Raw genomic sequence first — 22108 nt, 5'->3', positions numbered from 1 at the left:
CACACAACCTAAAATATTCGTAAGATCTGCACAACACCAATTGCCACTTCACACTTCTTAAAATAGCCGAACAAGTTGAAAATATTATTAGTTTTTTTACCAAATGATGGAGCCTATTTGACATTTACCAATCTTTTCTAATTAATATAACATCTAAGCAACAATTGACAAGTTCAGTCGCATATTTTATCGGAAAACCGTCGCGTTCTCGCGTTATCAAAATGACCTTCACTTTCCGCTCCGAGCTAAATTGTTGCATAAACATTAAACACATCACTGTGTTTGCATTAGCTACGTACGGTACGAACCACAACAATACGAGTATGATGAATATTGTGTCATCTGTATTATTAGTTGAAGTTTTGTATATTGGTATTAATTATCATATATTACCTATCTTGAAATTGTGATAACCTATTTGTCTCGACCTACAGGAAACTAGTCTGAAAACACATTTTGTTTTGTAAGAACTAAGAACCATAAACATATAAAATATGTAATTTTGCCATTGAAACATTATTTATTTATTTATTCCATTACGATAACATTATGTTTCTCTAAATTAATTTTATTTGGTCAATTCGGTGTATGGATAATTGCTAGCGGTATGCTACACAGTCACCGGGCATTCCACAATTAGTCCTTTCTTCGAATACTACTTGAAAATATTAAATCAAGTTTTAGTCTGAAATGATTAAATTTTTATACCCAGCATAACATTTCTTCTTACTTCCTATAAAAATAGCATTTGAACTCGGGAACAACTAAAATTATATAATGAAATATGGCAGCACAATGTCTCTCGCTATACCGTAATCCAGTAAAGGATTCGTATAGGAGGCGCAAGCACGTACTGCTCGCTGGTCAAAGGCGCCTAGCCTTTCAGAGGATAACATACACCAGAGAATTTGGGACGGGTACCAGTGGTCAGGACGTTAGCCGCGTGCCGCGTAAGTTGAAGACGCGGGTTCGATTCCCGCCTCGGCCACCGGTGGACTTGGTCACTCTTTCTTTAGTCTATGATATCTATTTCAGGTTATAATAGCATTAGAAGTATTATGAGAGTAGCCTCTTGTAAATGACTGATGGAAAGCTCCTATTTCTTTACTGTTTCTGACAGAGGACAGATGACACGGGGAAATTAATACTCTACCCTTAGTTTTGATCTCGCCGGCCTTATAGATAATCAAGATAAAGGATGACTCACGCCAGAACGGTCCAAGTCCGGGCAGTGTTCGACACTTTGTTTCCTATGACGGTTGATCGGCGATTCTATAGAAAACTGACGTGCCCGGACTCGGACCGTTCTAGCCGTGAGTCATCCTTAAAAATAGGTATTCCCAGATATTTACCTTTTATTACCCTTCGCTTTTCGTCAGGGACACACGTACTGATGTTTCCGCCAGTCGTGTCTGGCGGACAAATCTGTCAACTTGTAGTGAGAAATAGGTCCAGACATGATTGTATACCTAAAGCTTTTCTGCTGCCTATTGAGTTATTGTTTAAGATATACGTATGTTTATTTCAGATCAACAGCAAATACAGCGAGGAACTCGCGCAGGAATGCCTGGAATGGATCCGGGCGATCACGGGCGAGCCAGAGAACGTGTCCGGGGACATGGACAACTTCTACGAAATACTCAAGGACGGGACCCTGCTTTGCAAGTAAGAATGTTTTTGTGTATATGTTAACAATAAATAAGTCAGAATGAGAGATAAAATATGTGCTTTTGGACAAGAGGTACTCAGGTGACGGTTGTTGAGAGACAAAACAACCATCGAATGGATTGGCAATGCGCATGTATAACCTCTGCATTTCCAAGCGTCCCAAGGGCCTAAACCAACAGATTATAGTTCTCGTACCTTACCACCGATCCGGCATTCTATGTACCTTGCCTGGGAGATTGACGCAAATTATATTTCTTCAATAATTCCACCGGACAGGTTTAATGCAACAAAAAATATTTTTAATACAAAAAAATTCTCGTGGCCTGGGCCCTGGGGCCCGTTTCTCAAAAGCTTGTAACTTGTAATACAAGCGGATCACATTTTGACAGCTTTTGTTAGAAAGGGACTTCCCTTGTATTACAAGTTTTTACAAGCTTTTGAGAAACGGGCCCCTGGTCTTTTATTTCAACAGGCAACTAATACTCATCGAGACAAATTTAACAAGCCGATTTTTTTTATCACAGAGTTTTTATCCTATAGCAACCTCCTGTGTCCATCATCAGATCAGCTCGATGGTACCATAATATTGCATTAGGTGACAATGCAACAATCGCAACATGGTGAACAAACGGGTCTCTATTGTTTCCCATAAAGTTTTAAGTCGTAATGTATTGTTAGTATTATTGTTTGTCCACATTTTCGTTAGTCATAGATAATCTGTTTTTTCTCAGAAACGCGTAACTTTTCAGGATTGCCATAAATCAAACCAAACCTAACCTAACCAATCTATAGGATAACCTTACGAAAATCCTGAAAAGTTAATGGTTTCAGAATTATGATTAATGACAATCTGACAATCATTACATTATCTATGACTTTCAATAATTATGTCAAACAAAGGGACCCCTGAACAAACATATTACAAACAAACATTGCAAGTTAAATAAAAGCTTGTAAAAACCGGACAAGTGTGAGTCGGACTCGAATACCGAGGGTTTCGTACTTTTTAGTATTTGTTGTTATAGCGACAACAGAAATACATCATCTGTGACGATTTCAACTGTCTAGCTACCACCTATCACGGTTCATGACATACAGCCTGGAGACAGACAGACGGACAGACAGACAGACGGACAGAGGAGTCTTAAGGGCTTGATGTTGATACAGCAGTATTTTACTCGTGTCTAGTACTTATTTTACGATAAGTAGGTAAATAAACAAAACTCAAAGGTTAACTGGAAGAGATCCCTGAAGGGATAAGTTCGCCTTTGTACAAATGATGCGTTTTTCTCTTGTTTTATGTTTATTTTTGGACAATAAAGAGTTTTACTACTACTACTACTAAATAATGTTAAATGCGAATTCGATAACTACTTATGCTTATTTCTAATCAATCAAAACGTCACACTCCAGGCTAGTCAACAACATCCAGCCGGGCCAAGTTAAGAAGATCAACGAGTCAAAGATGGCGTTCAAATGCATGGAGAACATAAACGCCTTCCTGGAGGCCGCGAGACAGCTCGGAGTACCTGCTCAGGAAACCTTCCAGACAGTCGACTTGTGGGAGCGACAGAACCTCAACTCCGTGGTGATTTGCTTGCAGTCACTTGGCAGAAAGGTAAGCCTATAGCGACATCTAGTTAAGCATGTATGAATAAGAGTAAAATAGCTTGGGGTGCCTGTGTGTGTGTGGAGTGGCTTTGTGTGGGAGCAACAGAATCTCAACTCCATGGCAACTGTCTGCGGTCACTTGGCTAGCGACATCTAGTTGCACAGTATGAAGAATATTCATATGTTGCTCGGCGTGCCTGCTCTCAGATCTTTTAGACGGTAAATTTTTGGGAGCGACAGAACCTCAACTTTGTGGTCATCCTCTTGCAGTCACTTGGCGGAAATGTGAACCTCAAGTGACATGGTAGTTTTGCGTGCCTGCTCAAGTGATGTTTTAGGAGGTAGACTAGTGGAACAACAGAACCTTAACTCTGTGGTCAATTACTTGCAGTATCTTTGGAGAAAGGTAAACTTACCTAGTTAGATAGGTAGTATAAAAATATAAAATTGTGGCTCGGCGTGCCTGTTGAAGAGGCTTTCCAGATGGTGGACTTATGGGAGCGTCAGTACCTCAACTCCGTGATCATCAATTACCGCCGTACTACTTCTTGCTCACATGGTAAGAAAGCACAGTAGATTCTCTTGTAGCCTTTTTTATATCCCTGTCTGTAGTAATGTCAGAAGGAGGAATTGAGGAAAATGGCATGAGAATTTGACTTTTAATCTTTCTTTACCTTATGTTTCTTATAACTTTATAACTACCTAATTTCAGAAAGAAAATACCCGATATTTTCCAAATAATGGCAATGGAATTTATCATATTTTATTACTTTACTCCGAAAATTAAATCACGCAACCGATTTCCCCAAGTGACCCACGTCGGTATAGCAACCTAATACCATTACTGAGAAAAGGTCATGTGTTTACTTTGCAAATTCTCGTTAACTTAACCGTTATTTGCATTTAGACCTGCCCTGAAATGTTATTCCAATCGCTTACTGAGCGCAGGCAAACCGAACTCTTAGGCGGTGTTCGCATTGGATACGGATCCGCAGGCTTGCGGTGTGCGAGCGAGACATGTGCTGTCTCGCTCACACAACTGAGCGGCGTGCGGATCCGCATAAGTGTGATCACGTTAGCTCTTGTTAACCATCTCTCCGATTAGTAGTTAACTCTTAAATGCATGAATTTTAGGGTCCCGTAGGTACCTACATGAAAAGAAAATAGAAAAAATAAAGAAAGAAATTTGTATGCATCTGTCTGTCAAGTGTCCAGACGTTCTTACCCGGTACCCGTGGAGCATATTTTAACTTTCACAATGGAACTAAAGCCTACCGGCTGACTATATAGACTAGAATTCTAACTTTAAACAAGATTTGTTTTATTTTCTTATAATTTAGGCTGCATTCTACGGTAATATCAAAGAGGATATAATAAGATAGAGCGGTACTGTCATAGTAAATTTTGTAACCACAGTAAATTCACTGTCATCTATCAACATACTTTAAAACTAAAAATGAAGATTTATAAAAATACGTTAAAACTTAAAATGTATTTCAATATAGATAAATGATTTTTTTATTTGCATTAATTATTTTTATATGATTTTGACCCATGTTCTTTCACTGATATGCGTTAAAACTATAAATAACAAACGAAACGATCAACGCCATCTATACGAGAGTAGGCTAAAACTAGTGGCGCCATCTGATCGAGAATCAAATTTTCGTGATTTTCGAGGGACATTTTTTTCTTAGACTGTATCCATCTATTACGGAGTTATATCTATCTTTGGTAATATACTTAGCGCCACTTGCAACATCCCACTAACCCGGGGTTATCCGGTTAAACCGTTAACCAAGTGTCAACTTGTACTGGTAACCATGGTAACTCCAAGTTTAACCGGTTAACCCCGGGTTAGTGAAATGAAGATGTCAGAGTTTCACTGATGGTTAGCCTAGACTTAAGATTCGCCTGCACTCACTAAGCATTCGCAATCAGCTTGTGCAAAATAAATAATGAGTATGCGAGGAGTTTCCTTTATGCATGAGGCAAACATAACGTCACGAGTTAGCTGGAGTACTAATCAACATCACTAGTTTAAGAGCGTTTTCACATTGTCGGAAGGAAGTAAAATGTAAGATATATGTGTTTCTCTGTATTTATATAGGTATTGCATTTAATAAATCATTATCACGCGGACAATGCCAATGGCACTCTCCTGCAGCTGTTTTTGTCATAGGCGCCTTATCCGACATCCGATTAGGGAATGCAAAACCGGTTTTTATTTGTATGAAAATTCGGTTAATATTTCGTTATTAACCGATTTTTTCATACAATTTAACGTAACGTTAAATCAGGAGCGTTCAAAATTGTAGATCAAGGGTTAATGTGGTTACTTTTGGTTTTTTTAAGCGTGTATAAATTTATGACTTCTCGACAACTGATATTGCCACAGTTTAGAAAGGTCTCCAAACTATTTTTATCAGATGGCCACCTTACATTAGATAAATTCACGTAAGCCAAAAATTTAGCATTTTCATATATCTTGACTCTTTTATAGCGGATCAAGCTCGCCTGCTGCCTTTTCATGGGCCGCGTGATTTGAATTGAAAACTCCTGATTTACCATGCGTTATAGGTACCTACCCTAAATGGTATACTGCGTCAGCAAAATTTAAGCGCATTCGCCTGGTCTTTGAGAAAAATAAATAATATAACACAAATTGACTAAGCCCAACCTGGCTTGTGTTGTAAGTACTTAGACAACTATATATAAATATTTATAAGTTCTTAAATACATAGAAAACACCCATGTCTCCGTAACAAATATCCGTGCTCGTCACACAAATAAATGCCCTTACCGGGATTTCTTCGTCTTCATAGGCAGGGTCACTACCAACTAGCCCATCAGACAGATCGTATAATATAGGTATAATGTGTTTAATTTTTCTTTTCTCGTATCCAGGCCCACAACTACGGCAAACCGTCCATCGGGCCCAAAGAGTCCGAGAAGAACGTGAGAAACTTCTCAGAGGAGCAGCTGAGGGCCGGCCAGGGGGTCATATCGCTACAGTACGGCTCGAACAAGGGCGCCACGCAGAGCGGCATCAACTTCGGGAACACGAGGCATATGTAGGCAGTTAACAAGTTGTTTATGTGGTAAAACGGATTACTTATAGGGTTAATTTAGGTATATAGCCTACAAATTATCTAGACTTTTCCTAGTGTACTCTCGGCTGCATCCTAAAAGAGCCTGCGGGATCCGCTGGTGTCCAGGGGTCGGCAGGTTTGAGATAAAGTGCCAATCGGAGTTGATACCTTAATTTATTAATTCTTTGGGAAACTTGAAGAGCCGCAAAAGTACTTCGAAATGGTATACTAACCCCTACGCAAACGAGCTCCAAATTTTGGCTCGGTCAGTTATCTTCCAGATCAAAGTAAAAAAAAATTGCCTAAATTAACGTTTTTGCATAACAAACGTTTTACCATATATTATAAACTCTTAAGCTATTTATATCTAAAGGATGATTAGCATTAAGACTCAGCTGACGCATTATTTTCCATGGAACTCGATTCGTTCAAAATGCATCATCTACGATATGTATACCTATTATACATTTACATAAATGGCACTTGTGTGCGAGTAATGACAAGATTAACACTAAGAATATGATATAAAAGTATTACAACGGCCCCGCGTGATTGAATAATTCGTTATTTATATGATATATGAACAGGTTTTTGCCAAGTTTTCAGAGATAATAAAATATGACATTGATGCATCAAGGCGGTTTGTTTAAAACAGAGGACCTACCGAGAAACGCGAATCCGAAATTTCGCTATCTGCCACTTTATCGCTCAAATATGCAAGAGTGACAGAGATGTTAGATAACGGAATTTCGATTTTCTTGTTTCGCGATAGACCCTATTATTATGACTAAGTAATATCTACAACCCAAAGAGTTCTTGATTACAAAATAACGAATTATTCAATCACGCGGGGCCGTTGTAATACTTATATCATAATAGTGTGCTAATTTTAAATGTTTTTATGTACATAAGAACTTCTAGAAAATACGTCACCGCGTTTCAACTCATGTGAAAAGTTTTCTTCAAACTTATATTCAAACTGAAACGCTGAACATAATTCGTAACCTTAAAGCTAATCATCCTTTCATACACCATACATACAATTCATAATGTAACAAGCCACAAATTAATTGCACTAGAGATTTCATTAATAGACTAGTTAAATTAGTAAACAAAATGTTGTCTTAGAAGACTTGACAGTGGACCATTTTTGGCGTTTCTCTAAAATCTCGACTTAGAATCTCTACGTGTTTGAAAACTGAATTTCGGTTACAAATTGACATTCTATTTTTTAAGCGTTTTATCATTCCGAAGTCATTCCATTTTGTGGATTATTTTTATACCATAGGTAGGTGTATTTGTTGAGATCTTTTGTTAAATCTGACTTTGACTACTATATACGAATTTAAGACATTTTAAATTGGCTTAGCTTTTGACTTAATAATTAAATAATGTAACATATTTTTCCATTTAAGTTTTCGATTACAATACAATAACTTTAAAAGTATAATAAATTGAACTTTGCATTTATTGAATGTGCCTTCTAGCTCCGAAGGAGCCAAAAACTATTGAAATGTTGTCTATAAAATTTATAAATTGACTTTATACGTATATCAGGGTTTCCTTGTTTATTTATTAATTATATCAAGTAATCATTCCACAATTTAGACTTATTAATAAGTACCTACATTAGTACATACTGTGATTAATATTTTTTTATGGACATTCTTCTATATATTTTCGTATTGCGTACTGGAAGACGTTAGGCTAAGTTTCATCTTAACATATACTACATAGCTGTATGCAGTACGTGGAATAAATAAGTACTTAAAGTATATTGTGTTTAACTTGTTTTATAATATTCCCATATAAAACATTAGTTCATTCTTAGTTCTTAGTAAGTTCGTTCTTAGCTCGTAGTTCAGATATACTTATCTGTCGACAGTGACTCGACACAATATTGCCATGGTTTGAGTTGAAAGACTAATGAACTAATATATCTGTCCACCTCAGCCTCTCAATGCGATTTTATAGAAATATTATGTAAAATAGCCAATTATAATAAGTTGAACAGCTGACTGACTAATTAATAGTGGCTTTAGAAAGTGGCCATATCGGCATGAAATTTCTTTTCAATGAAATGGTTTTACCTAGAAGTTATTATAAGGGTACACAATTCAACCCGCCGTGCATCGCTATCTAGTTAGAAGTTAAAAATTTGTGTTAATATATTATAGACAGTGGTAACAGAAGATATAAGTAATAATACTAATAATTCATTAAGAGCTCCGTGTACCCTTCAGATAGTGCCAAATGGTGGCCTTTGCCCAGCAGTGGGACACTCTTTCAGGCAGGACATCTAACAGCCCTGCTAACGGCTGTCATAATCATAATCATATAATCATAATATTTTTATTCAAAATAGATTCATACAGAACACTTTTTGAAAGTCAAAAAAAATTGTAGAGAATAATTAAAAATAGTTGACATTGAATATATAGGTCTATTAAAATTAGATAATGTATAGGTCTATAAAATTATAACTCGTAGCTGTTATAAATCCATGCAGCCCCAGATAGCTTGTACAGCTGCAACTACTATGCGGCAAGAATTCATAGGATTGGTTTCGCTAATTGTTAGCACTAAGAAATGAATTCTTATTATTATGAGGTCGGGCCAGGGTATAATTATTAGGCGAGGTTGCGGAAGAGTACTTCGGCGTTCCTGTGGCCTCGCCATATAGGTAGCCCTGAGGCGGCAAAGAGGCGGTTTAGTGGGTAAATCATATGGGCCTCATTTAGCCTCTATGGGAGTCTCACATAACCATCGTAGGCCTATGAATGAATGAATGAATGTTTCTTTATTCAGGCAATAGACCCATTACATAATACATACAATACAATAAAACATAAAAAGAAATACGGTAAAAATAAAATAGAATAAAAATAAAATAAAATAAAACTCACTAAAAACTAAAAAACGCAACTACTTACGGTTCGGTTGCTGATGCGCGGACAACCAATGCAGGAAAAACGCATTTTGGTAAATGTTTTCATATATCCGCGCCTAACGCATAATGACGAGGGTTCATCATACATAGCCGTTAACCACTATACGAGTTTTCGCCCGGGAGGCGATTGGTCATGGAAATCTGTTCCTGGCCCGCGGTCTAGCAGTCTGTGCTCGTATCCAAAAAAACTCGGTATGCTTAATAAAGGGAGGTGATACTTTACTCGGGGGTAAATACTGCTATTTACGTATTTTATGTAAGTCGCAAATCAGACCCCATACGGAGTACTGCTGTCGCCTTTGGGCAGGAGCACCTGGATGCCACCTTGGACCCTTCGAATCAGTTCAAAGGCGCGCTGTACGAATAGTCGACGATGCTTTAAGAGGGTCTCGCGCGAGGCCCCTTCGGGCACAGTGAAAGAAAAGGGCCTCGCAGATGCGATTTCGCCCACGGCTAGATTAGTTCACGCTACGCCACGGTACAAGCAATGTTAAGGATGACTCACGTTAGACCGGGCCGTGACCGGGCCGGAGCTTCCGGCGCTTCGTTTTCTATGGAAAGCATCACGTGATCACCTGTCATGTCATAGAAAAGGAAGCTCCGGCCCGGTCTAACGTGAGTCATCCTTTAATCACGTGATAAAAGCACTTTCAAGTATCACAATGTACCTACATATACACCATATCTCCCATTTTTTAAAGTCTTTGAAGACGAAAGGTTAAAAGATCAGACACCTTATCGTTCAGTAGGTATTAAGTAGGTACCTATAGTAATTAATTGGTTCATGGTCTACTTATCATTTCAAAAAGCAAACTGCGCAATAGATGCTGATGTCCATATTCAGCACGCGATGAACACGCTAATACAATCACGAGATATAATAATGGGACACTTTGTACGGAAATTGTATCTAAGTTTATATAATTCACCCATTTTCATTTGCTTCTGTGTGTATTTGTTTTGCGACAAGAACGAGAAGAGAACATGTTTAAAGTCGCTGTAGACATGTCCTTATGTTTGGTAACCAAGCAGCATTATTATGGCGCTTGGCTTGGGTGAATGTTAGATAAATAAGAATTAGAAATTAATGTAAAAAACTATAGAAAGGCCAGAAAGGGTGTTTTAACTTGCGCCAACAAACTGCTTCACAGTTTGGCAAAGTTCTGTAGTGGGTACTAGCGCCTTTTCGCTTTTCAGGGAGAACGCAAATTACTTGAACCTAACCCTAACAGAATTTCCACGTCATAATGACGCCAGCGACGTCATTATGACGCCATAATTACGTCATTATGACGTCGCTGACGTCACTTTGCTACCTGGGAACAATGCTGCCCAAATGCTATAAGGCAGGGTTATCCAACATGACGAAAAAGAAACCACCACTTTGTATTTATGAAAGTCTAATTATAGATACCGTCGCAAACCCCTTTACAATCGCTGGCGAACCCCTGAGGGACCCCCACTTTGAAAACCCCTGCTATAAGGGTATTACTTTTTCACATCACCAATTCGAAAAAGGGGTTTTACTTCCCTGCTAGGAGGGATCAAAGTGGCACTTTTCTTCCCTGCTAGGAGGGATCAAAGTAACACTTTTCTGTTCTAGGACACTATTAAAAAAAAATTGCACATTTTTTTTAGCTTAAATAATATTTTTAAACATCATAATTACCTCATAGGCGATGTGAAAAGCAGTATGTGTCACATGGTAGCAAAATTATTTACATCTTGAGCGTAACACACTTGAATCCCTCACTACGCTCAGGATTCTACTTTAGAATCCCTCGTTACTCTCGGGATTCTATTAGAGAATCCTTCGCTTCGTTTAGGATTCAATGTACGCCCTCGCCGTAAATATGTCATTTTGCTCCCTTGTAACACAATCTACTATTAATACTTTTATCCTTTCGCCGGGCTTTTTCTGCTATGTTTCTTTCTACTTAGAAGGATAGGGAGATAGAATAAACCTTTTCACCTCAGCAGCTCGAACAAGCCTACTTTCTTCACTCCTTGGAGTGAGGAAAGTGCGACTTTCCTCACTCCAGGGAGTGAAACAAAGTAGCTTTTTAATTTAGTGAAGGCCATGAACTGCCACTTCATACTTCTATTACTTTTTTTTTGTATTATTCTGTGTAATTCGAAATACATTTTAACCTATATTATGTTCTCACTACTGAGGTAAAAAATTATATGTGCAACACGAGAGCAAAGTTATTTTACATCTCGTGTTTTTGAGTCCCTCACTACGCTCAAGATTCTACCTTAGAATCACTCGCTTCGCTCATGATTCAATTATAGAATCTTTCGCTTTCTCGGGACTCAAAATAAACACTCGCAAGAAAAATCAACTTTCCTCTCTTGTTTCACAAATAACTATTCTGTGTGAATGTGTAGTGTCCTAATTTTAGCCGACTACAAAGTCAATAAAAGTTGCTTTTGTTTAATAGGTATACGTACCAAGCGTGTCGTTTTAATAAAATAAAATAAATTATTATTTTACAGGACCTTTATACTGTGTTTTAATAATAAAATGTGAAATCATATTTACTGGTAGGTAATCTTCCTATAATGATTATTGATTTATTATAAATGTCCCAGACGACGAGACCACAGCAACAATAATATGGAGACAAAGCGCTGACACTCCCACCGCTTACCAAATGCATGACATTTGACTTAGTCTACCCACTGTAACTTGAGCTTAAAGTTAAAGCAAGCAAGTGGCACCCTGAGCTCAGAGATGACTGATCATTTTGTCGAGTCATCGGCAAGTCTTTATAATAGCAGCCAAGGAGAGACGTTCACTGTACCCCCAGCGACGGTTTTATCGCTAAATGACCCCTCGATAACTCTGTTATTTCGAACAAGACCTCTTTGTATCAGACGATTGTGGAAAATTGGTGGACCAATAGGAGTTGCTGAAAAATGTTGATGTTTACGAATAAGACCTTATATTATCGTTGACGTAGGTAAGCCGTTACATCATTAGATATTAATTAGTGTTTATAATATATTCTATGTTTAGTGTAATTGCGTCGAACCTTTCAATTCACTCGGATGGTTATTACCGCCATTTGATCTCCTGACCGGCCAGCCAGCAGCTAGTGCAAATCTTTTACACTCCGCGGCGCACTTGCAAGTTTAAAATTTCGGCGACGGCACCTAACCTAGCTAGGCTATTCGAAATAGATAGGTAACTTCCGAAAAAATTAGATTCTTCTTTCTACTGGAAGCTAAACTAGGAGATAAAGTGAACAAATAAAAAGAACGACTATACTAGGGGAAAAAATTAACTATATAGTTGGTCAAGCAAATCTTGTCAGTAGAAAAAGGCGGCAAATTTAAAAAAAAAATGTAGGCGCGAAGGGATAGCGCCCCATAGAAAAATTGAATTTCGCGCCTTTTTCTACTGACATGATTTGCTTGACCAACTATATTATAACTAGGCGTTAAAACATCCTTGTAAATATACCTTTACCACAGAAGCAAACTTAAAATACTCGTATCCATGCCAGAATTGTTCAAATAAAAACAGTACACAAAAAAAAAATCGCCTTTGAAATGTCACTGTCAAAGTCACCTGTTGTGTTGTGTTATGTAATTTCAATGTCTGATTTTCATGTTTAGCGCAATTTGTGAAAAACAAGAATAAAACGCATTGCAATGTCTTCTGACGAACACAAAAATAGTTAACCGTCCGACAGTGATGTTTTTTCCATATGGGGTGTGCCTCCTGTACAAATATTTGTTTATAAACTGACGATATCACGCCGTTATCAATATGCGTAAATCATTACGTAGTTTGCGAATAAATATTTTCCGCTAAGTATGCCTCAAGCGCTAGGCGCGTTTCAGAACGGATGGGCGATTGACACAGCTGCGCCGGTTGACCTCAGCGATAAAGATAATGAAGTAAGTCGGCCCCCTGCGGACTTGTTTGTCAAAGCTATCGACAAGTCGCCTTTGACCTTTTAATTGTTATTCTCATTAACCAAGCACATCCACTCATTACAACCAGTATAAGTGTATCCTTGCGATCCATAAGAGCTAAACTTAGTAAAGCACAATATATGCTTAGGGCTTGAAGCCATGTGCTTCTCAGGCAATGACAATAACATTATGGCTCTACGTTTCCGTCTTATCAAAGACCTGCAAAAGTCGCTAAAATGTCGTCATGCGAGCCTACTAGTTAAAGGCATGTAACGGTAAGTCATCAGAATCATTAGTGCTGTGGTCACGAGATTGTTGGCATCTTGCTTTGTTTGCAGTTTTGGTGGTTTTTTTTAAACGATGGAATACTTAACGCAGGTATAGTTACTGTCATCAACTTACTGTTAGTTTTGTAGATTATTAACATGTTCGGACCAGTAACAGCAATAAATTTGTTGTGCATATATTATATGCAACATCCATACACACAACACATTGCTCGACCAAACACTAGGACCCTTATGGGAATTTAGAAAGTACATAAGATTTTTATTAATGCGCATAACCTCAATCAGTCATACTTGAAGTAGGGTAGTATCATTAGGATCAGTTTAATTTTATCATAAGTATTTTTTAGTATTTAGAATTCAGATTGACTTAGTAGATGGTTATATTATAGTCCGACAAGAACATGGAGAAAATTATTGAGGGCGCCACTTCCTATGTAACTGTCACATTTTTGACGTAAAATGCTTAAACATGCCAACAATTTAGTATGGAATTTTATTAGTTCCATTTTATTTAATTTCTACTATTTTATGTCGCACTATAATTCTGTCTTACTTAAAATTGTTTAGCTGTGGTAACAGCAATAGACAGAAATAGCGACAGGGCTATTTTCACATTTCTAATTTTAAGCATGAAACCATACGTTTTTAGGGCACTTAAATTTTTCCTAGAATGGTAAAAAAATTTTGGTTAACATTTTCAGGCAATAAATTAAAACTGGAAAAGTTCACTGTCTCAGCCGGGACTTGAACCCACAACCAAGACAGTGAATTTTTCCACTTTTAATTTATTTCGGAGCTTAATAGCATCATTCTCAGATGTTTCTGCTTGATACAAAGTTAGTTTAGTATGGGATAGCGCATCGTTACTTGTGTATTTCCCATATTTATTTAATCTTTATTGAACAAAAGAAGAACTTATCGTACAAAAGGTGGACTTATATTTACCATATGGCCATATGACTTGGAACTTGTAAGTCTCTTACGGTAGATGTCGCTAGAGCCTCCCTAGGGCTCATCTACAGTAAGTACCCAATTACAGTTTGGTATACGGAATCTTAATTCAACCATTACAGTCAATGAGTAGAAAAAAATATTTCTACATGCCTTTTCTTACCACCAAAATACACTCGAAAACGAACCTTATAGTGTTAACATAAAGTCTATTATACAATGTGTACATCTGACGGTAAACTGATCCATTGAACCATGAGTAGACTCAAACCCATATCAGTTAGTCAATTAGACTGCATAAGATAATAGCAGATATCTCTTTTATTTAATTTTAATTATGAACTCTCCTGACCTTTGATTTGGAGTAATCATGTGCTAGTGTAGTGAAACATTTGAATCTAGCTACAGCCAAGCAAAAATGAATCTTATGTGTTATGAATAGAGTTTTTGCTTTTATTTATGTGCAAAATTTAATTTGTGTAGTTGCGGAAACTGATACTTTTAATTTATAGTCAATTTATGTTTTATCTAAAGGTTTCTTTAAGATAATTCGTTTTTGCGCAGAAGTTAAGCGGATCCCTTTTATACTGTAGTTTAGGGTCTGCATAGGATATTTATCTTATACCTTTTAACGAGCAATTCTTGTATATATATATATGGGGCATTTTCTATGAAAAGGGACCTTATTGTCGATGGCGCTTACGCCGCACAACGTCGCGCGGCATTGTATTTATATCGGAGCATGGTTTATAATAGCGTAACCGCCATCGACAATAAGGTCCCTTTTTATAGAAAATACCACATATTTCGGGGATCTCGGAAATGGCTCTTTCGCTTTCGATGAAATTTGCTATATGGGGGTTTTCGAGGGCGAAAAATCGATTTAGCTAGGTCTTATCTCTGGGAAAACGCGCAATTTTGAGTTTTTATGTTTTCCGAGCAAAGCTCGGTCTCCCAGATATTATAAATTTAAATGTAAACCATGATGACATACCTAAGACAAGATTTTTCACTAGATATTTATATGACAAGAATTAATTTCTAACTTTCTAATAACTACTAACTGATTGTTAAAACCAAAACATCTAATTACGCGTGACAACACCAGATAACTGTGAATGTTATGTTATGATAGTTGTTGAAATCATCCATAGATTTAATGCTCAGTAAAAGGGGTTTAGCACACAAACCACTGCTTGCTTTGACATTTCTTTTATTACATTGATATACAGGATTAATTATAAGATTACATAAAGATCAAATCGAACATAAGTAACATAACCTCGCGCACAGGCCTGCCGCCAAATCTGACAGCTCTCTCCCTCAAACTGACCATAGATACAACAATCAAAAGTATAGAGCCAGGTACATACTACATGTAATTATCAGTAGTATTAGGCCACATATAGGATATTATGATATTAACTATTGTGATGCTTACAGCTCGGCCATCCTTTTTATTTTAGTGAGTCCTCTCACTAAAGTAATTAAACATTTATATCAACAACCATATATCATAACATGTCATCCACCTTAACACTAACGAAAGATAAACATACATAACAACATTATTTTAACCTTCTGGTTATTCAGTTCCTCATTAATCAATCGCAGCCAGTGACAATATGTATATTAACCTGATGCTTTAACCTGAGATCATGTAAACAGTCATTTCATACAACCAGCACCTATAGTAGCATTTACAGCCTTCTTCTAGTCTTTCACTATATGAACTAACTTACAGTCATGGTCTGCTCTAGACAGTCTGTTAAAGTATAAACCAACATCAACATTTACAGTCTGCCCTCAAGGCCTGCTCTAAACAGTTTGGTAAAGTATAACACGTTATAAACAATCATAGTCTGCCCTTAAGGCCTGCTCTATGGCAAAGCATAATACATCATATACAATCACAATCTGCCCTTAAGGCCTGCTCTAAATAGCTTGGCAAAGTATAACACATCATAAACAATAACAGTCTGCCCTTAAGGCCTGCTCTAAACAATTTGGCAAAGTATAAAGTATAACACATTATAAACAATCACAGTCTGCCCTTAAGGCCTGCTCTAAATAGTTTGGCAAAGTATAGTTCATCATAAACAATCACAGTCTGCCCTTAAGGCTTGCTCTAAACAATTTGGCAAAGTATAAAGTATAACACATCATAAACAATCACAGTCTGCCCTTAAGGCCTGCTCTAAATAGTTTGGCAAAGTATAATTCATGATAAACAACCACAGTCTGCCCTTAAGGCCTGCTCTAAACAATTTGGAAAAGTATAACACATCATAAACAATCACAGTCTGCCTTTAAGGCCTGCTCTAAATAGTTTGGCAAAGTATAATTCATCATAAACAATCACAGTCTGCCCTTAAGGCCTGCTCTAGACATCATTCCAAAGTATAAAAATTGTTATGGCCTGCTCTAGACTAGACTAGTCTAGACAGTCTGCCATCACGGCCTGCTCTAGAAGACAGGCTGCTATCAAAGCCTGTTCTAGACAGTCTGCCAACATTCAACCTAGTCAATCTAATTATTTAATTAGACTGTTGTTATGGCCTGCTCTAGACTGGACCAGTCTAGACAGTCTGCCATCACGGCCTGCTCTAGAAGACAGGCTGCTATCAAAGCCTGTTCTAGACAGTCTGCCAACATTCAACCTAGTCAATCTAATTATTTATTTAGACTGTTGTTATGGCCTGCTCTAGACTAGACCAGTCTAGACAGTCTGCCATCACGGCCTGCTCTAGAAGACAGGCTGCTATCAAAGCCTGTTCTAGACAGTCTGCCAACATTCATACCTATAGCCAACCTAGTCATTTAATTTGTTATGGCCTGTCTGCCATCACGGCCTGCCCCAGACAGTCTGCCCTCAAGGCCTGCGCTGGACAGTTTGCCAAAGTATAACTAATTATTTATTTATTTTTGAATCTAACTACAAGGTCCATATTACAAGTACCTATCTTTGCCAAAATATAAACTAACATAATAAACAGTCTGCCATTACGGCCTGCACTAGACAGTCTGCCAAAATTCAACGGTTATATTCTAGATTCATAATATTAATATAATAACTAGCAGTCGTGTCAGCGAAGAGTCTCGACCAACACCGAGAGAGACTCTCGCCGAGTCGCTTGATCAGATGCATAAGACGGTAATCGTGGACACGGCGCATAGTACGTCGGTTGCTCACTCTGCGGCCCTGACCATCGGCAGCTTGGGCCCTGCCCACTGCTGGCAGCTCTGTCGTAACAGTTTCACCTCCTTTGCTTCAGTCAGCTCTTGCTGCGATGCCCTCGCTTATCATCAACTTCATCCGTTCAGCCAGGTTACCAGCGTTGAAACATACAAAAATAAAAATAGTTATAATCATTAGCAGTAGCAAAGATAATTTTAGTCACAGTCATCCTCAACAATTTAATAATTGAAATATAAACATCGACTCAGTCAATCATTATCATCATCAATTAATCTTACTATATACCTAATCATCATCTATCATCATCTATATCGTCATCAAAATCGATCTGTTCGGTAATCATCATCGATATCATCATCAATATGGTCAGTCAAGCATTATCGCCGACATTGTTATCGAAGTCGTTCAGCTCCGTTTTCATCATCGATATGGTCAGTTATTGACCCTGTCGTGGACATCGAGGCAAACATTCGTTGACATCGACACTGTAATCGATATGTTCGGTCATATACATAATCATCGTTCTCGGACCTCTGTTACCTAAGATCTTCCTTAGATACCTACTCATCGTTACTGAAATCGTAATCAGACGTCAATGACGTCATGGATATCAGTCATTATCTTCATCGAAAAATCCTCAACATTAATTAAATAAAATGACAAATATTCCATCGATTCATCAACTTTAAGAAGATTACATTTAAAACAGGTTTTAATTAATTTATTTATATAAACAGATAATTATTTATTCAATGACCTTATGATCCTGATGTTTCGTCCTAAACTTCGTTCAGTATTTTACAATGGTAATATTCAGCCCCAGGAATCGGCAAGAACGCAGCAACTATATCTCGGGATGACATGCACCCAAAAAAAAGTAGCTCTAAATAATAGCGTATAGGTACTACACCGAGTACACCGTAACATATACTAGCGTCATTAGTGTCATTAACCCACCTACTATATTATTGGAAGTATTGGAAGTGATTAAAAGTTATTCCTATATACATTTATTCACTTTTTGTTAATTGATACAGCCAATATTTCCTGGCTATGTTAATCGTGGCGACAACGCACTTAATGACAAAAATGCAACCATACATTTTGTCTTTATGAATCATGGTTCTTTTGCCTTACTATACTTTAATTAATATTACCAACTTATTTCTTGTCATCACTGTGTCTCTGTCATAAAATCATACATGTTACCTTCCATGGTACCTTCTGTTAAACCTACTGATCAAGCAAATTTTAAGAATACAAAGTTTCATGAATTGAAATGAAAAATAAAAATTAGTTCCAAGCTCCTTATAAGGCTTCTTGAGCCTACTTTATAAGGCTTCTTTAAGTTTGAATGTTATCTACTTTTAGCTTCGTTTATTTAACTTACCTACTCTGGTGTTGATTCTTTTGTTAAGGTCAGTCACAGACTTCTGCTCAGGACCATACTAAAATTTTGTACTAACACTTGTGACAGTGGTTGTACTTATTCATCGATTTTGCATTTCAAGTCAATTTTCAATGAGAATTCTTTAAGTCTTGTTTTTTTTCAAACAGGGACTGTTTTTGTAAACTTTTTAATTTTACAAATAGACTTTCTTAACTTGATAATGTATACACAAGTATGCTGCTTTTGCCTTTTCTTGACACTTTATGGTCCTTACCTATTAGTAACCTGAATTTTATAATTTGTGACCTAAGAGTTTGATTAACTTAGGCATCACTAACTGTAAAATTTCTTAACCTGAATCTGTCATACAATAATTATTTCAGATTCACCCTTTATGCAAATGAAACCATAAAGTCACAAATTAATTGTATTTCATAGCAACAATTCATAGTTTCATTTGTGGTTTGTTATTGTATTGTACAACTGCAAAATATAACTGAATACTATGCAATATGCTTAATACAAATATTGAATATTGTGTCAACAGCATGGAAAAAGTAATCTGTTCTTGTTTAGCCAATCTGCTTTTACTAGACAGAACTTGCACTAAACTTATAAATTTAGAGAAACAAATGTGTACATTGGTGTATATTTTGTGCAAGAAGGTTTAAATATAAATACCGCTTGTCACCAATTCAAAGGTATGAAGTAGGTATTCAAGATTTCTAAATAGAGTGAAATATAACTTCTTTTAAATACCTACTAGGAGATCTTAACCACTGAAAGTGAACTGTACTTATTGTTATCAGAAAATAAACATTTATATTTCATTTTTTTCATTTTCTTATGCTATGTCAATATCCACAACGCAACCAGTCATCATGTAAATCATGCTCCCTGAATGATAATAATGATGTTTTAAAATTGTTACTTTGATTTTCAATTGCATGACATTAACAGTAGTATGAAATAGATGTAAAACTATCAATGTCATTCATTTCAAATTTAGAATTCATACTGTGTGTAATTCCATTAATTCATTATTGTTTCTATATGCATCTCTCGGAGTATCCAGACTAATAATTTTCAGTACAACAATGATTGGCAACTAAATGCATGTACCTACAGGACTACTATGTAGAATATACCATCTTTAATTAACATTTTTTTTTTTTTTACATTTGCCTATATACAAATGTTTATAAATAATTTGTTTGCATCAAAACAAAAACTAGTTTCTTTGTCTTTTCACCTAAATAACCGATATGCACATTTATCTATTAAGATTCTTTTATTCTGAATTAGAGACCGGGGTATTTATCTCAATAAGTGTGATGCTTGGTAAAGGCCTTTTCTAAATCTTCCCATTGACAACCGTCATGGGCCAATCTCCTACAATTCTAGCCCGCTGTCAGTCGCTACCTCTCATCTTTGCTATCTCATCATTTCATCATGGCAATAACTTCTGCAATACTAATCAATCACCTTTTTTTGTTATCTCTTACCATATATAGGCATTATATACTCATGCATCATTAGAACAAAAAATAACCTTTTAGTGTCATTAGACTATCCAAAAAATAATAGTAATAATACCTAGTAAATATTCAATTATTGTCATTTTACAACTCATTGTTAATAATTAACTTCACTGAGCACCTGAATTGTACCTGAACAGTGCACAATACCATCCTTACCATTTTGACTTCTTATAACCATGTTGGCTCTTAATGATAGTTCTCTGCGTCTCACCAATCTCACCGTGATGGTCGTTTGCTTGCATTTTCGTCGAGATCTATTCTCATTGTATTCCAACGTGTCTCAACGTGTCAGTCCAAAAACAAACAATGACAAAAAACACAGGTTAATAACTAGATCAATACATAGCAAATGTCCAGTGCATTGCAAATTTAAAACAACTTTTATTTTAAACAAATGAAACCAATTGTCAATCATTTTGTTTACCGTACAAAACAAACTAATGAAATCATGTATCATATATATTTATAAATATATACACTATTGTCTTGATTATGAAATTAACATTCAAAAGACCAAGCAACTTACATTACTATGTACCTCTTTCATCATCATCATCAATTTTAAGAGCTATGCTCTTGTTGATGGAGTAATTACCATTCTTTGCTGGGCCAGCCTTTTGACTCCCTCGTACAACATGACAGAAACTCTATCTTTCATTTGGCTGAGATATGTGTTCCTCTGCGTCTTTCTCGCTCAATCTTGCCCTTCAGGATGTTTAAAAAGAATCTGTCGTGCGGGTCGTGCCGTATTAGATGACTAATCATCTTGCACCTTCTGTTAGCTGTTGTGCCTAACAGGCATCTCTTCTCTCCTGCCATGCTCAGTTCCTCAACGTTCGTCTTCCTTTCTGTCCAGCTAATCCTTAGCATCCTCCGCCAACACCGGATTTCAAAGGCCTCCAATCGCTCTCTGTCCCGTTGTGTCACTGTCCACGTCTCACAAACATTTAAAGCAATACTCCAGATATACGCCTTAACTAAGCGTTTTTTTTTTCACATTCTTCGAGATGTGTGCTTCATCTCTATATAGGTGAAAATAATCATCCAATTTCTATGTGGGCATTTGAATTCACAATCCCGCTTTCTGAGTTGAAATCATCCATAGATTTAATGCTCAGTAAAAGGGGTTTAGCACACAAACCACTGCTTGCTTTGACATTTCTTTTATTACATTGATATACAGGATTAATTATAAGATTACATAAAGATCAAATCGAACATAAGTAACATAACCTCGCGCACAGGCCTGCCGCCAAATCTGACAGCTCTCTCCCTCAAACTGACCATAGATACAACAATCAAAAGTATAGAGCCAGGTACATACTACATGTAATTATCAGTAGTATTAGGCCACATATAGGATATTATGATATTAACTATTGTGATGCTTACATTATGTATATAATGATAGTTATTATTTACGTCACTATTATATAAAAAAATAAAACGTCCACAATAGTCCATGAAAATACATAAGACGTTAAGTTCA

General features: G+C 36.8%; 2 protein-coding genes across 4 annotated transcripts in view; both read left to right on the top strand.

The window, feature by feature from the left end:
* LOC134744417 (myophilin-like) overlaps nucleotides 1-8146 on the top strand; it is a 29630-nt gene extending 21484 nt beyond the window's left edge. Inside the window, exons 2-4 of the mRNA XM_063678227.1 lie at nucleotides 1529-1665; nucleotides 3082-3286; nucleotides 6187-8146. Coding sequence (XP_063534297.1) covers nucleotides 1529-1665; nucleotides 3082-3286; nucleotides 6187-6357 — 513 coding nt within the window. The 3' untranslated portion in view covers nucleotides 6358-8146. The remainder of the gene's footprint in view (nucleotides 1-1528; nucleotides 1666-3081; nucleotides 3287-6186) is intronic.
* LOC134744406 (mitochondrial glycine transporter B-like) overlaps nucleotides 1-22108 on the top strand; it is a 373541-nt gene that overhangs the window by 344037 nt on the left and 7396 nt on the right. Inside the window, exon 1 of one of the 3 annotated variants that reach the window (XM_063678213.1) lies at nucleotides 12918-13230. The exons of 1 other annotated variant lie outside the window; for it this stretch is intronic. In XM_063678213.1, the coding sequence (XP_063534283.1) occupies nucleotides 13147-13230 (84 nt within the window). In that variant the 5' untranslated portion in view covers nucleotides 12918-13146. Of the gene's footprint in view, nucleotides 1-12917; nucleotides 13231-13543; nucleotides 13627-22108 lie in introns of those variants that run through there. One more of the 3 variants, XM_063678216.1, reaches the window with a different exon arrangement.

This window comes from Cydia strobilella, chromosome 9, assembly GCF_947568885.1.
Source record: "Cydia strobilella chromosome 9, ilCydStro3.1, whole genome shotgun sequence".
NCBI lineage: Eukaryota > Metazoa > Arthropoda > Insecta > Lepidoptera > Tortricidae > Cydia > Cydia strobilella.
Note: the sequence above shows the minus strand (reverse complement) of the source record. Positions and strands in the feature narration are given on the sequence as shown.